The sequence below is a fragment of the Suncus etruscus genome, chromosome 11 (genome assembly GCF_024139225.1).
Source record: "Suncus etruscus isolate mSunEtr1 chromosome 11, mSunEtr1.pri.cur, whole genome shotgun sequence".
Classification (NCBI taxonomy): domain Eukaryota; kingdom Metazoa; phylum Chordata; class Mammalia; order Eulipotyphla; family Soricidae; genus Suncus; species Suncus etruscus.
Window position 1 is genome coordinate 76,296,216 of NC_064858.1, and position 17,171 is coordinate 76,313,386.

Consider the following 17,171-nt stretch of genomic DNA (forward strand, 5'->3'; position numbering starts at 1 on the left):
AGAGAAAATGATTGTAAATAATTTTTACAATAATGTACTGATCCCCTTGAGCACCTACCGCATTCTTCACGAGAACAGATATTAACTATTCCTTGATGTAAACTGTAAACTGATTAGATATGGACAAAATATTTGATGAACCTATCAGACTTTAGCTTTGTTGATTTATTTTATCGAAAGCTTACATCACTATGTCAACATAAGTCCATTTATGTATCAGGCTTCTGTAAATAAAGCTAAGTAAAATGCCAGGTTTCACTTTCAGGAGCTAACAAGAAGAAAAAAAAACCCCACAAAAATGTTAGACTGTTGGAAGAAGTATTTTTTTTTAGGGTCACACCCAGCTGTGTTGAGGGCATATGCCTGTCTCTGTGCTCAGAAATCATTTCTCAGGGCCGGAGCAATAGCGCAGCAGCAGGGTATTTTGCCTTGCATGTGGTTAACCCAGGATCTCGGTTTGATCCCCGGTTTCCATATGGTCTCCAAACCAGGAGCGATTTCTGAGCGCATAGCCAGGGGTAACCCCTGAGTGTCATCAGGTCTGGCCCCCAAAACAACAACAACAAAAAGAAATAATTTCTCTCTCTTTTTTTTGTTTTTGGTTCTTCGGGTCACACCTGTTTGATGCTCAGGGGTTACTCCTGGCTAAGGGCTCAGAAATTGCCCCTGGCTTGGGGGGACCATATGGGACGCTGGGGGATCGAACCATGGTCCTTCCTTGGCTAGCGCTTGCAAGGCAGACACCTTACCTCTAGCGCCACCTTGCCCGCCCCAGAAATCATTTATCTGTGGCCTGGGGGGCCATGCTCTGTGCAAAGGATAGAACCCAGGTCAGTTGTGTGCAAGGCAAGTACCCTACCCACTATATCTCCAGCAAAAAGGACGGTTTTATACTTATCAAGTGCAGCTGGATGTTAGTCTTAAATAAAAAAATTTTTTTTTCTAGGGGCCAGAGCGGTGGCACTATAGGTAAAGCATCTGCCTTGCGTGTGCTAGCCTAGGATGAACCGCGCATGGTTCGATCCCCCAACCCCTGGTGTCCCATATGGTCCCCCTAAGCCAGGAGTAGCCATGGGTGTGGCCTCCCCCATTTTTTTTCTAAATGGCTTTTTTTTTTTTTTTTTTTTTTTGGTTTTTGGTTTTTGGGTCACACCTGGCGGGTGCTCAGGGGTTACTCCTGGCTGTCTGCTCAGAAATAGCTCCTAGCAGGCACAGGGGACCATATGGGACACTGGGATTCGAACCAACCACCTTTGGTCCTGGATCGGCTGCATGCAAGGCAAACACCTCTGTGCTATTTCTCTGGGCCCTCTAAATGGCTTTAATTCAATTCATTGACAGGCAAACTTTCTCATTATTAGTCTACCCATAGTAGTCCTCAGAGAGTATATTTTGTATTTTAGAAACAGAGACTTGGGACTAGAGCAATAGCACAGCGGTAGGGCATTTGCCTTATACTTGGCCAACCCTGTACAGACCCTGATTTGATTCCCAGCATCCCATATGGTCCCCCATGCCTACCGGGAGTGATTCCTGATTGGAGCCAGGAGTAACCCCTGAGCACTGCCGGGCATGACCCAAAAACCAAAAAAAAAAAACACAAAAAACACACAAAAAAAAACCCAGGGACTTTTGGTGAGGAAGCAATTTTTTTCCTCTTTTCTCCTTTCTTTAGGTAATTCATATTCTAGAAAATAGAAACTATCTGGATGCAGCAGCAGTCAGCACCTGTGTAAAAGAAGGAAAGGGGATCTATATTCCAGCCCTCAATTATTGCCAGCCCTATTCAAATATCTCATTTTTAGTCTTTTTATTGTTGTTGTTGTTTGTTTTTTGGGCACATCCAGTGATGCTCAGGGGTTACTCCTGGCTATGCGCTCAGAAATCGCTCCTGGCTTGGGGAACCATATGGGATGCCAGGGGATTGAACCAGGGACCGTCCTAGGTTAGTGCGTGCAAGGCAAATGCCCTACTACCTGTGCTACTGTTCTGGCACCAGTCAGGGGTCATTTTTGAGCACAAAGTTAGGGGCAGTTTTCACACAGGCCGCGGGTGTGTGCACATCAACCACCCTGCAAAGGAAAAAGTTACATATGCCTCCTGTGAATAACTTTCAGAGAAAGATTACAAAAGACAGAAGAGGTCTGGAGAGACAGTACAGCAGCAGCAGTGTAGCAGTACAACAGCTGTCTTGTATGCAGCTGACACAGGTTTAATTCCAGACATCCCATATGGTCCCCCGAATACCGTCAGGAGTGACTATTGAACACAAAGCCAGGATTAACACCTGACCATCATGGGGGTGTGGCCCTCCAAAACAAAATAAAGCTAAGCAAAACAGAAAATAAAAAGAGACAGGACATAGGGCCGGAGAGATAGCACAGTGGTGTTTGCCTTGGAAGCAGCTGATCCAGGACCTAAGGTGGTTGGTTCTAATCCCGGCATCCCATATGGTCCCCTGTGCCTGCGAGGAGCTATTTCTGAGCATAAAGTCAGGAGTAACCCCTGAGCACCACTGGGTGTGGCCCCAAAAAACAAAACAAACAAACAAACAAACAAAAAGACAGGATACTAAACCATGTGTTCCCATTATCTGTGCTCCTGACCATGCTTAACTGATTGACAGAGATTCAATAAAGTGGGGCTGGAGTGATAGCACAGTGGTAGGGTATGTGTCTTGCATGCTGCTGATCTGGGATGGACCCAGGTTTAATTCTCAGCATCCCACATGGTCCCCCAACCCTGCCAGAAGCAATTTCTGAGTGCAGCCAGCTGCTGGGCATGGCCCCAAAACAAACCAACAAAAATAACAACAACAACAAAAAGCGATTCAGTAAAGTACTCTAAAGGTTCACAAAATGTAATCTCATTATAGTTATCTTTTTGGGGGGTTTTGTTTTGTTTTTTGGGGGGGCCACACCCAGTGATGCTCAGAGGTTACTCCTGGCTATGCGCTCAGAAATCGCTCCTGGGCCCGGTGAGATAGCACAGCGGCGTTTGCCTTGCAAGCAGTCGATCCAGGACCAAAGGTGGTTGGTTCGAATCCCGGTGTCCCATATGGTCCCCCGTGCCTGCCAGGAGCTATTTCTGAGCACACAGCCAGGAGTAACCCCTGAGCGCTGCCGGGTGTGGCCCCAAAACTAAAAAAAAAAAAAAAAAAAGAATATTATGGCTGCAGCGATAGCACAGCAGGTAGGCTGTTTGACTTGCACCAAGCTGACCTGGGTTCAATTCCCAGCAACCCATATGGTCCCCAAGTCTGCCAGGTGTAGGCTTTTTCTTTTCTTTCTTTCTTTTTTTAAAGCATGTTTGTTTATTGATTTATTTTTGTTTTTGTTAATTTTTTGGGGGGGAGGGATACAACTGGCAATGCTCAGGGGTTATTTCTGGCTTTGTGCTTAGGGATCACTCCTGGCAGACTTGGGGTATGTGGGGATCGAACCCGGTTCTCCTGAGTACAAGGCAAATGCCTTACCCTCTGTGCTCTTGCTCTGGCCCCATGTCAGAAGTAACTTTTGAGGGCAGAGCTCAAAAACCAGAAAGAAAAATGTATATTAATGATATACATTTACAAACTAAAACTTCTGTGCTTTACACTCCCTGAGCAATTCATAAGTGACAAGTGACCATATAATCATGGAAGTTTTAAGAGGTACCCCCAGAATCCAAGGTCTATCTTAGAAACTCTTCATCTTCCTATACCATTATTAGCACCCCAGCCACCCAAAGCCAGTATATATAGTAAAGTTCTTCTTTTTCTTTTCTTTCTTTCCTTTTTATTTTTTTTTTTTTGGGGGGGCTACATCAGGGATTACTCTTGGCTCTGCACTAAGAAATTTCTCCTGGCACGCTTGGGGAACCATTTGGAATGCCAGGATCAAACCTGAGTCCGTCCTGTGTCAGCCCCATGCAAGGCAAACACCCTTCTACTGTGCTATCTCTCCAGCCCCAGTAAAGTTCTTTAAGTGAATTTTTCTCTACTGTGAACAGTCATAAAGAATGAGGCTTGTTCTGACCCATCTCTCATGAAACATTTCTGTGAAGAGTCACCAGATCCTTACACATAATCAGCATTTTTGTTTGCTGCAATTCCAGTCATTTCCTACCTCAGACCAGTTTCAACATGCACCAACTTTAGCTCTGATTCTACATTGTGTGTGCTGGAATGACATCAGCTGTCTTACCCCTTAGGGTCTGAGAAGAGGAAAGTTACAATGGTGCTTTGAGGCATAACAAAGCCCCTTCCTCTCTATTTAGATTTCTGACATTTTCCCCCTTCCACTTAAAATTCTTTGCATTGAAAAAAATTTTTTTTAATTTAAATTAAGAACATAAGGGGGAAGAGGGAGTTGACTGGGAAGAGGGAGTTGACTGGCTTAAGGGACTGAAAATGAAGAGGGAAAAGAATTTAAGAAAAGTCATAAAATTGCTGTGTGGTTACATTTCTTGCCAATTTATTTAAACTGTAAAATAGAGCTAAAATGCAAAAACAAGGAAAAGGGCTCTAGTTTTTTAAATTTTTATTTTTTAAACTTTTATTTATATTTATTGATTGATTGACCTTTGGGCCACATTCAACAGCCCTCAAGGATCACCCCTGGCAGGCATGGAGGACCATATGGGATGCCAGGAATTGAACCACTGTTGGTCCTGGGTCAGCCTCATGCAAGGCAAACACCCTACCACTGTGCTATCTCTCTGGCCCTGGATTATTTTTTATATTTTATATTTATATTTTATTTTTTGGGTTTTGAGTCACACCTGATGGAGCTCAGGGGTTACTCCTGGCTGTCTGCTCAGAAATAGCTCCTGGCAGGCACGGGGGACCATATGGGACACCAGGATTCGAACCAACCACCTTTGGTCCTGGATCGGCTGCATCCAAGACAAATGCGCTGTGCTATCTCTCCGGGCCCCACATTTTTTTTTTAACTTTATTTATTGATTGGTTGTTGGGCCACACACACCTAGTGGCGCTCAGGAGTCACTCCTGGCTCTGCACTCAGAAATCGCCCCTGGCAGGCCAGGGATCATATGGGATGCTGAGAATCAAACTGGGTCCCTCCCGGGTCAACCACATGCAAGGCAAATGCCCCACCGCTGTGCCATCTCTCCGGGCCTCTTAGTTATTCAAATTTTTAAAAATTCTTTCTACAGCCTCACTTGAGTATTCCACTAAACTAAAGAACTTAATTTTTTGGTATAGTACCAGGGATCAAACTCAGGGCCTGACACATGCAAGGGAAATGTGAAAAGCTCACTCAAGAAGTTTTCCAGGCAGGAACGCAAGATATGGGAACAGAGCCTTGACTGAGTCACAGCAAACACAACTAAGGAACTTAGGATGAGTTATCTAAGTTTTGTGTCAGAATGTTTCATATTATTAATTCTCTAAATATAGAGAGTTCAGCCAAATATTTAGTTTGGAAAGCACTGGTTTTCCCATCGAGATGGAATTTGATGGCTTTGCTCCCTGCCAGATGTTTATTTAATTAAAATGACTTTTGTAACATACCATCCCATGTATAAAGCCAGATCTGCAGGAAAGTATGAGAAAACTGGAAAAATTTATCAGTCCCACTTGCCCTGGATTGTGTTATAAATCACCACATATGTAACTCATTTTCTAGTTCAGTAATTCCCTCTGGGGACCTGGTCTGCAATCCACATGAAGGATCAAATTTCATTAGCAGTTGTAGGAAAATGCAACCCTGTATATTTGCAAGTCAAAACTCCTGAAGGCCACAGCTAGTCTGGCTAACTTCAATGGTTTTTTTTTTCCCTGGGAGAGAATTTTAGCTGATAGAAAACATTTGTTGGAAGGCACAGATGAGGAAGTTGAGAAGAAAAGGGATTCAGCTAGCAAAAAGACAACTAAGCCTCAGTCTTAATGGTAAACTCTGGCCTTAACACTCATCCTGCAGCTGTGCCCCAGTGGAGAGGTTCAGCAGTAATTCCACCCCCAAAGGCTACAAATGACAAAGGCAAAAAAAAAAAAAAAAAAAAAAGACAAATTTAAAGAGCTGGCCTAGGAGTCCGGGAGATAGCTCAAAAAGGCTAGTGTGCATGCTTTGTAAGCAGGAGGCCAGTTAGATCTCTGGCTCTGCAAGGTCCCCTTGCACCACCACCAAAGGGAGTAACCCTAGCACAGTCCCTTCTCCTCTCCCCCAGTTCTCTTTCTCTCTTTCACACCACCACCAAACGGAGTGACTCCAGCACAGTCCCCCCTCCCCCAGTTCTCTCTCTCTCTCTCTCTCTCTCTCTCTCTCTCTCTCTCTCTCTCTCTCTCTCTCTCTCTCTCTCTCTCTCTCTCCCTCTCACTCACACACACACACACACACACACACACACACACACACACACACACACACACACACAATCTGCCTACTGGTGGAGAGGAGCAAGTATCAAGCTGGGAGTAGCCCCTGAACTCTGCTGGGTGTGGCCCCCAAACAACAAAAAGTCACAAAAACAGCATATTGGTATCAAATTATCTTCAACTCCTCTAGATATTAAACTAAATCCCAGAGTGTACTTGATTCCTCATAAAACTGGGCCAGAGAGACTTAAAGCATCACTGTGAAGAATTCCTTGACTTTAGTTAACTGATGTAACTAAAAGACTTCCTGATCATATATTTGCCCCTAGTCTAGTCTAGAGAACCTCTTTCTGTTTAGTTATTTGAAAATTGTCTTTGTCAAGTTTCAAACCCACTCAGTCCTTACCTTGGTTTGAGCTGCTTCACCTTTCTCAAACATCATCTTCAGTCTGTTTAGTGGAACATTATATTTCTCAATCTTGTTTGCAGCTTCTGGGTTTTCACTGCTTTCAGGTTTTCTTCCTTCATGCCTGGATTCTTCCAGACAATTTTCCATTTTTTCACTTTCCATTGAGCGGTGGTTCCGGATGTGAATATTCCGAGAAAGAACTTCAGGCGGTGATCTGAAGCTAGCTCTTGGTTGTACTGGCTCCTTTTGGTCAGTTTTGAGCCCTGAATCAAAATTGCTGACTGCTTCGACGGTAGAACAGTGGCCTGGGTGCCTCTTGACCTCAGTGCTGCTGTTTTGCAGGTAATCTGTGTGAGCGGCTGCTTCCAGCACGGGGGTCTCCCACTTCTTCTTCAGTACAGTTAGAATGCCCCTTCTAAAATGCTGGGGGTGATTTTCAGTGTTCTAGAAGAACAAGAAGTAAGTGCCAGTTAGAACTTGCCTGCTGAAACAGTAAAACATGTTCTTTGTAAAATGAAAGTTAAGACTCGGGAGCTGTTCCTGGTTCGGCGTTTCAGGCAGCTGTGAACAGTTAAAGCTCTGCCACATGGAGAAAGCATCCACCCAGCAGAGGGAGAGGGGAAGAGAGAAAAAGTCTGGATCTGAAGCAGGAAGTGATAAAACAGGATAGCCTTATAAGGACAAAATAAGAAGAAAGGAGAGTCCAGATCTAATGATAGTTACATTGCAGACAAGAGGTTTTTCAGATGTTGATGGGGAAACAAAAAATTAGAAGCCAAAACCAGGTACCTTACACAATGCAGATACAGAAAATCAAAGTTTCCCATTACACAACAGAAAATTACATGGTGAATTCTATTTGTTGTTTAATTCTTTAAAATAGGACAAAGACACTGTGTAGATGGACCTATACAATATCAATAATTTTAAGTAATATCCAAGATGGAAACTACTTGTTGAAATTTAAAAAATTACTGGACGTTAAGATGTATTTGTACAAATAATTCATATCTGGGGCCAGAGCGATAGCACAGTGGCAGGACATTTGCCTTGCACATAGCTGACCAGGATGGACCTGGGTTCAATCCCTAGCATCCCATATGGTCCCCTGAGCCTGCCAGGAGTAATCCCTGAGAGCCTCCAGTGTGGACCAAAAGCCAAAAATAAAAAATCGGGGCTGGAGATATAGCATGGAGGTAAGGCGTATGCCTTTCATGCAGAAGGACGGTGGTTCGAATCCTGGCATCCCGTATGGTCCCCTGAGCCTGCTAGGAGTGATTTCTGAACGCAGAGCCAAGAGTAACCTCTAAGCACTACTGGGTGTGACCCAAAACCCCAAAAAATAAAAATAAAATAAATTGTGTAGAAAACAGTCAAATTTTATTTTATTTTATTTTATTTTTATTTTTATTTTTATTTTTTTTTGGTTTTTGGGCCACACCCGGTGACGCTCAGGGGTTACTCCTGGCTACGCGCTCAGAAGTCGCTCCTGGCTTGGGGGACCATATGGGACGCCGGGGGATTGAACCACGGTCCGTCCAAGGCTAGCGCAGGCAAGGCAGGCACCTTACCTTTAGCGCCACCGCCCGGCCCCTCAAATTTTATTTTTATGTTAAAAATCTTTCAGTTTCCTGTTCTTTTCTACATGTTTGTCTATTTGTAAATTCTCAGTTATTAAAAACAAAACAACACAGTTTTGCAGAAACTTTGGTTGTAATGTTCAGTTTTCATATGAAACATCACCACTCTCCACTTCCACGCCTTCCCAATGAATCATTCACATTAATTCCTTCTTGCCCTGCATTTCTGTAGCCTGTAATTCATCGGTTTATTCAACTAAGAAAGAAAGGACAAACCACTGAGGGCTGAAAGACTTCACGGAATTAAATAGGATTAGTAATTATATTGGGAATTAAGTCTGTCACCCAATTCTGTTTCTGCATACAGTTTGAGATAAGACATTAAAAAAAAAAAAAACAAAGACTAAGAGCAGGGACCAACCTCTCGATTTTAGGGTTTACATCTGAACCAATACACAAGATGATTCACTGGAGTAAGTATGTACGGATCAATGATAAAAGAAGAATAAAACTTTCTTTCTGGAAAAGAGGGTATTAAAATACAGCCCCAAAGTTTGCCCTGCTTTCTCTGCCAGCTGCATTCTTGGGTGCTACCTCCTGCCACACAATGGATGATGATGAGTCATCCGAGGCTCCTACTTCAAGCTACTCTGCCCTATTAAACAGGAGAGTATGTGGCATTTTGACTCCATAACTGGACACTACTTTTTCTCAGAATCATGATCAAAGTAAATTTGTTAACATATTAAAGTTCATATATAAAAGTTCTAAAGTTCTTATATTTTTTATTATTAAAAGATATTTAAGGGGCCGAAGAGATAGCATGGAGGTAGGGCATTTGCCTTGCATGCAGAATGGTTTGAATCCTGGCGTCTCATTTAGTCCCTCGAGCCTACCAGGAGTGATTTCTGAGCGTAGAGCCAGGAGTAACCCCTCAGCGCTGCCAGGTGTGACCCAAAAAACAAAAAACAAATAAAAATATTTAAAGGCTGGAGCAATAGCACAATGAGTAGGCATTTGCCTCACATACAGCAACCAGCGTTTTATTCCTGGCATCTCATATAGTCCCCTTACTCTTCCAGGAGTAACCCCTGAGCACCGTTGTATGGCCCCAAAATAAAAACAAAGCAAAACTAAAATTTAGCTACACCTGGCAATGTTCAGGGGTTACTCATGGCTCTGTACTCAGGAATTACTCCTGTTGGTGCTCTAGAGAGCATGCGGGATACTGCTCATTGAACCTAAGGTGGATGTGTGCAAGGCAAGCACTCTACCTGCTGTACTATTGCTCCTATTTTTAGTTTAAAAAAAAAAAAAAAAAAAAAAAAAAGCCCTAGCAGGTAGGGTCTGGAGCTATAGAGCGGGTTTGATATCTGGCACCGCTAATGGTGCCCGAAGGTCTCCAGGAGTGATTTCTGAATGCAGTGCTAGAGATAAGCCCTGAGTACTGAAGAGTATGGCCCACCAACCAAAACAAAAGAGCAAATTAAGGCCAAAAGAGAGATAACTCAATGTGCTAGTGCACATGTTTTACATGTGGGAGACAAGGGTTTTATCCTGGCACATCCATAGTTAGCACCACTGGGAGCAATTTTTGGAGACTGAGCTAGAAGCAGCCTTGAATACTTACAAGTGTGGCTCCGAACAACAGTCACACAAAAAGCAAATAAATAATAGCATGATTTCATCTATAGTAAAAATAGCATCATTTCATCTATAACTATAAACAAGAAAAATACTCCTGAGGGAAAAAATATCAGGATAATATAAGGTTATCTTTGGTTCATGAATCATATGGGCTTTGTATTTTACTTTTGACAATAAATGTGTATTAAAACGTAATAAAAATGAATATAGATTAGAAAAATATTTGGCACATGTGAGGCAAATACCCTATCACTTGCACCATTGCTCTGCCTCCCCCCCATAATTTTCTAAGTCACCTTACATTAAAAAAAAAAATGGGGCCAGAGAGACAGCACAGCAGTAGGGCATTTGCCTTGCACGCAGCTGATCCAGGACAGACGGCGGTTCGAATCCCAGCATCTCATATGGTCCCCCAAGCCTTCCAGGAGTAACCCCAGAGCATCATTGGGTGTGTCCCAAAAACCCTCCCCCCAAAAAAAAAAGAAAAAAAAAAAGAAAATTATGAAGGGGGACCAGCGTGATAGTACAGTGGGTAAGGGGCCAGCCTTGCTGTAGCAGACCCAAGCTCAATCCCAAGTATCCCATTCGGTCCTCTGAGCCTGCCAAGGATGATTCCTGAGTACAGAGCCAGGACTAATCTTGAGCACTCTAGGTGTTTCCCCTCCCCCGCCCCCAAAAAACAGACAAACTAAAAAAGAAAGTTAAGAGTTGGGAAAACAGAACTATTTGTTCAAGCTAGAACACAAGCTTAAAGATCAAAGCAAGCAGAGACATAGGAAGATTACTTGTTCAAGGGAGAATGCTAGCTTGAACATTGTTATTTTCCAGAAATAGCTTCAGAGGTGTCTAGGGGGCCACACCTGGTGTTGCTAGGAAATAGCAGCAGCATTTAAGGCAAGTACCTACCTTGGTGCTCTCTATCCAGTCTTTGAAAAGAAGCTTTTAAAAGATACAAGTTCAAAAACATTGGCATGAGGTTAAGATAGGAAAGGGCAGGCCGGAAATAGCATGGAGGTAAGGCTTCCATGCAGAAAAACGGTGGTTCGAATCCTGGCATCCCATATAGTCCCCGGAGCCTGCCAGGGGCGATTTCTCAGCGCTTCCGGATGTGACCCCCCCAAAAAACAAAAAAAAGATAGGAAAGGGCAAGACTGAGTGTTCTGAGAACATTATCGACACACACACACACACACACCCCTCATTCCTGGCAGCATTACCCAGGCCAGATTATAGATGATCAGATCTTTAAAACCAAAACTAGCCAAGATGGGAAACAACGCCTTTAAACTTGTATTTGATCCCCTGCATCCCATATACCCCTCCCCCAGTCTACCAGGAGTGATTCCTGAGTGAAGAGCAAGGAACAATCCCTGAACATTGCCATGTGTGACCCCCAAAACCCAAAATAAAAACTACTTTACCTCACTAAAACGAAAAATCTGCCTATCAGGCCAGAACGATAACACAGCAGTAGAGTGTTTACCTTGCACCTGGGGACAGAACCAAGTTCGATCCCCGGCATCCCAAATGGTCTCATGAGCCTACCAGGAGTGATTACTGAACAGAGCCAGGACTCAGAAATCGCTCCTGGCAGGCTCGGGGAACCATATGGGATAGGATGCTGAGATTTGATCCACTGTCGTCCTGCATGCAAGGCAAATGCCCTACCTTCATGTTGTACCTCACTGTTCATTTACATTTCTTTATCAAGGTGGCTTAAATATTCCTGATAATTATTTGGAGCACTGATAGAAGGGGATGTTCCCAAGAGGATTGAGAAAGCCTATGGTTGAGATAAGGGATCTTCTGGGGGGTGCTTGGGGCCTCTACAGAATGACCCCTGGAGATGCTCAGAGAACCTAAGTTGGCTTTAAGTAAGACATGCAGCTTAACTCTATTTTTTTGTTTATTTGTTTTTGTTTTTAGGTCACACCCAGCAGTACTCTGGAGTCACTCCTAATGAGCTTCAGGGGTGGGGGGGGAACTATATGGGATGTCTGGGATTGAACCTCGTGTGGCCATATGCAAGGCCATGTACTCTCATATCACTCGGGACCTTAACTCTATCTCTTTTTTTTTTTTTTTTTTTTGTGGTTTTTGGGTCACACCTGGCAGTGCTCAGAGGTTTTTCCTGGCTCCGTGCTCAGAAATCGCTCCTGGCAGGCACGGGGGTCCATATGGGACGCCGGGATTTGAACTGATGACCTTCTGCATGAAAGGTAAACGCCTTACCTCCATGCTATCTCTCCGGCCCAAACTCTATCTCTTAATGTACTATCTCTTCATATTGTTTCTTCTTTCATTACCTTTTCATATACTTCTTTCTTGGCTGCCAAATATGATGGACACATGTTTTATTTAATTTGATTTTTCTAAGGTTCCTCTGTCCATGGATTCTAATAATTCCTCAATTTTCTCTAAGTTTCTGTTCCTTGCTCCTTTAGTGGTAGAGTCCCTAAATTTCTGACTTCAGCTTTCTTTATTATACATATTTTCTGTACATGATGTCATAGGTAGCTTTCACCTATCTGTCATCTGTTGCTGACCTTTAACTCCAGCCAAATAACTGTCATTACCTAGCATTCTACCTGGATTGCCTAGAGGCAGCTTAACTCATCCTTGACTAAGATTCAAGTCTTTCCTCTCAATTCTCTAGTCACCTTTTAGTCCGTTTCCTTTCCTTTGTTTTCCATCTTGGTGACTGACAATTTTTTTGTGTGCGTGCGTGTGTGTGTGTGTGTGTGTGTGTGTGTGTGTGTGTGTATGTGTGTGTGTGTGTGTGTAGTTTGGGGTCACACCCAGAAGTACTCAGGGCTATTCCTGGCTCTGCTTGATGGGTTAGTCCTAGGTCCCAAGTAGTACTGGAGATCTACATGTTAAAATATACACTAAAACCACATGTTAAAATATATACTAAACTCTACCAACAGAGACTGTGTGAAAAATCAAAGTGTATTGGCACTACAATGACCTGGATTGGACAAACTAGTTTGCCTGGAGCCTAGAGTTGGTTTTATGTCAGGAAAGTTCCTTTCCATGTCCCTCATGTTTTGGTGGGCCTATGCAAACAATAATTGCCACTCTAACACCATTTTTACTGTGCTCCTTTGACTCTAATCCTTAAGAAAAACAACCCACTTAAACTTTTGAGGTTAACTTAAACTAATATGCATGTGCATGGAAATGTAAAAAAGTACTTTGCCTTCAATGTTTAAGGAGTTACATAAGTTTTATGGCTTTAGATTGCTTTGTGTGCTGCTAAGAAATATTATGTACTACAATCTGGGGGCTTGAGGGACAAAGTAATTGTACATGGGTTCTGTTTTATTTTTCTTAATGTTCTTTGGCTGAAAGTTCAAAGTTAAGATATCAGCAATGGGACTACTGAGAATTCTGTTTATGGGTGATTGTCCTTCCACTGTAACTTTACCTTGTCCTCTTTCTTTGCATCTCTGTTCTCATAATTAAAAATAAAAAAATAATTAAAAAATATATACTAAACTCTTGTGCTCTCTCTCTCTCCAGCCATTTTTCTCTTTTCCCTTCCCTCTTCTTCCTTATATCAAGCCCAGTCTTCACATATAAGGCAAATAAGTTCTCTACTACTGAGTTATATTCCCAAGTGTCAGGATCATATTATTATTATTATTATTATTATTATTATTATTATTATTATTATTTAAACAGCATGGTTACAAGGTTGCTCATAATATAGTTACTTTTTTTCCAACAGTTAAAGTTGTTCATAATTGAGTTACAGTCATAAAATGCACCTTCATCAGTGTGCATTTCCCACCACCAATGTCAACGGTTTCCCATCACCCTCTTCTCTCCCACCTACTTCCCTCATTCATTCACATTGTTAGGATAGTTCTCAATGTAGTTATTTCTCTAATACCACTCACCACTCTTTGGGGTGAGCTTCATATTGGGAGCTGGACCTTCCAGCCCTCATCTCTATTGTCTTTGAGAATTATTGCAACAATGTCTCTTATTTTCCTTAAAACCCATAGATGAGGGAGACTATTCTGCGTCTATCTCTCTACCTCTGACTTATTTCACTCAGCATAATAGATTCCATGTACATCCATGTATAGGAAAATTTCATGACTTCATCTCTCCTGCCGGCTGCATAATATTCCATTGTGTATATATATGTACCACAGTTTCTTTAGCCAATCATCTGTTGAAGGGCATCTTGGTTGTTTCCAGAGTCTGGCTATTGTAAATAGCGCTGCAATGAATATAGGTGTGAGGAAGGGATTTTTGATTTGTATTTTTTGTGTTCCTAGGGTATATCCTTAGGAGTGGTATAGCTGGATCATATGGGAGCTCAATTTTCAGGTTTTGGAGGAATCTCCATATTGCTTTCCATAAAGGTTGGACTAGACAGCATACCCACCAGCAGTGGATAAGAGTTCCTTTCTCTTCACATCCCTGCCAGCACTGCTTGTTCTCATTCTTTGTGATGTGTGCCAATCTCTGTGGTATGAGATGGTACCTCATAGTTGTTTTGATTTGCATCTCCCTGATGATTAATGATGTGGAGCATTTTTCATGTGCCATTTGGCCATTTGTATTTCTTCTTTAGAAAAGTGTCTGTTCATTTCTTCTCCCCATTTTTTGATGGGATTAGATTTTATTTTCTTGTAAAGTTCTGTCAGTGCCTTGTATATTTTGGATATTAGCCCCTTATCTGATGTATTGGGTTTCTCTCACTCTAGTATTATGGGCACTATTCCCTTTGAGGTACAGAAGCTTCTCAGCTTAATATAGTCCCATCTATTTATCTCTGCTTCCACTTGTTTGGAGAGTGCTGTTTTCTTCTTAAAGATGCCTTTAATCTCAATGTCATGAAGTGTTTTACCTATGAGTTGTTCTATATACTTTATGGTTTCAGAGCCAATATCAAGGTCGTTAATCCATTTGGATTTTACCTTCATACATGATGTTAGCTGGGGGTCTGAGTTCACTTTTTTGCAAGTGGCTAACCAGTTGTGCCAACACCACTTGTTGAAGAGGCTTTCCTTGCTCCATTCAGGATTTCTTGCTCCTTTATAAAAAAATTAGGTGATTGTATATCTGGAGAACATTCTCTGAGTACTCAAGCCTATTCCACTGATCTGAGGGTCTGTCTTTAGTCCAATACCATGCTGTTTTGATAAGTATTGCTTTGTAATACAGTTTAAAAATTGGGGGAAGTAATGCCTCCCATATTCCTTTTCCCAAAGATTGCTCTAGCTATTCTAGGGTGTTTATTGTTCCAAATGAATTTCAGAAGTGTTTGATCCACTTCTTTGAAGAATGTCATGGATATCTTTAAAGGGATCACATTAAATCTGTAAAATGCTTTGGGGAGTATTGCCATTTTAATGATGTTAATCCTGCCAATCCATGAGCAGGGTATGTGTTTCCATTTCTGTGTGTCCTCTCTTATTTCTTGGAGCAGGGTTTTATAGTTTTCTTTGTATAGGTCCTTTATGTCTTTAGTCAAGTTGACTCCTTGATATTTGAGTTTGTGTGGCACTAATGTGAATGGGGTTGTTTTCTTAATGTCTATTTCTTCACTATTATTATAGGTGTATAAAAAGGCCATTGGTTTTTGTGTGTGAATTTTGTAGCCTGCCACATTGCTATATGAATCTACTGTTTCTAGAAGCTTTTTGGTATAGTATCATGTCATCTGCAAACAGCGAGAGTTTGATTTCTTCCTTTCCGATCTGGATTCCCTTGATATCTTTTTCTTGCCTACTCACTATAGCAAGTATTTCTAGTACTATATTGAATAAGAGTGGTGAGAGAGGACAGCCTTGTCTTGTACCGAAATTCAGAGAAAAGGCTTTTAGTTTTTCTTTTCTTTTTTTTTTGTTTTTTTTTTTTTTTTTGGGGGCCACACCCTGTGACGCTCAGGGGTTACTCCTGGCTATGCGCTCAGAAGTTGCTCCTGGCTTCTTGGGGGACCATATGGGACGCCGAGGGATCGAACCGCGGTCCGTCCTAGGCTAGCGCAGGCAAGGCAGGCACCTTACCTCCAGCGCCACCGCCCGGCCCCAGGCTTTTAGTTTTTCTTCATTGAGGAAAATATTTGCCATTAGCTTGTGGTAGATGGCCTTAACTATACTGAAAAAGGTTCATTTCATTCCCATCTTGCTGAGTTTTTTTTTTTTTAATCAAGAATGGGTGTTGGACCTGACTTCATTTTTTCTAATAGCTGCATACTATTCCATTGTGTAGATATACCACATTTTCTTTAGCTACTCATCTCTTGTCAGGCACCTGGGTTGCTTCCAGATTCTAGCTATTGTAAATAGTGCTGCAATGAACATAGGACTGTAGAGGTCATTTCTGTATTGTGTTTTTGTGTTCCTAGGGTATATCCCTAAAAGTGGTATTGCTGGGTCATAAGGAAGCATGATTTCCAGGTTTTTTGTTGTTGTTGTTGTTGTTTGGTTGGTTTTTGGGTCACACCCGGCAGTGCTCAGGGATCACTCCTGGTTCTACGCTCAGAAATCGCTCCTGGCAGGCTTGGGGGACCACATGGAATACCGAGATTCGAACCACTGTCCTTCTGTATGCAAGGCAAATGCCCTACCTCCATGCTATCTCTCCAGCCCCTCAATTTCCAGGGTTTTTTTAGGGTCACACCCAGCAGCGCTCAGATGTCACCCCTGGCTCCACACCCAGAAATCGCCTCTGGCAGGCACAACCACATGGGATGCCGGGATTCAAACCACCATCCCTCTGCCTCAAAGGCAAATGCCCTACCTCCATGCTATCTCTCTGGCCCCTCGATTTCAGGTTTTTAAAGGAATGTCCATATTGTTTTCCAGGAAGGATGGACCATACGACATTCACACCAGCAATGAATGAGAGTCCCTTTTTCCCTATATCCACACTGGCACTGCTTTTTCCTGTTCTTTGTGATGTGTGCCATTTTCTGTGGTGGGAAATGGTACCTCATTGTTGCTTTGATTTGTATCTCACTGTTCAAATATGCCAGATCATCCTGGTTCAACCTAGCGAGTTTATAGAAGCCCAAAAATGTATTCATTTCTTCCAGGTTCTCCTATTTTGTGACATAGAGTTTCTCAAAATAATCTTACTACCCTTGGAATGTCTATAGTTTCTGAAATAATCTCCCCCCTTTCATTTCTATCTGGTTTATTAACTTTCTCTCTTTTTGTAAGTCTTGCTAGTGGTTTGTTAATTTTTTGTT

At 42.3% G+C, this 17,171-nt stretch overlaps 1 protein-coding gene across 1 annotated transcript in view; it reads right to left on the reverse strand.

Annotated features, from left to right (window-relative positions):
- The window catches only part of LIMA1 (LIM domain and actin binding 1), a 138,643-nt gene that overhangs the window by 46,996 nt on the left and 74,476 nt on the right, over window positions 1-17,171 (reverse strand). The window contains exon 4 of the mRNA XM_049783376.1: window positions 6,726-7,172. Coding sequence (XP_049639333.1) covers window positions 6,726-7,172 — 447 coding nt within the window. The remainder of the gene's footprint in view (window positions 1-6,725; window positions 7,173-17,171) is intronic.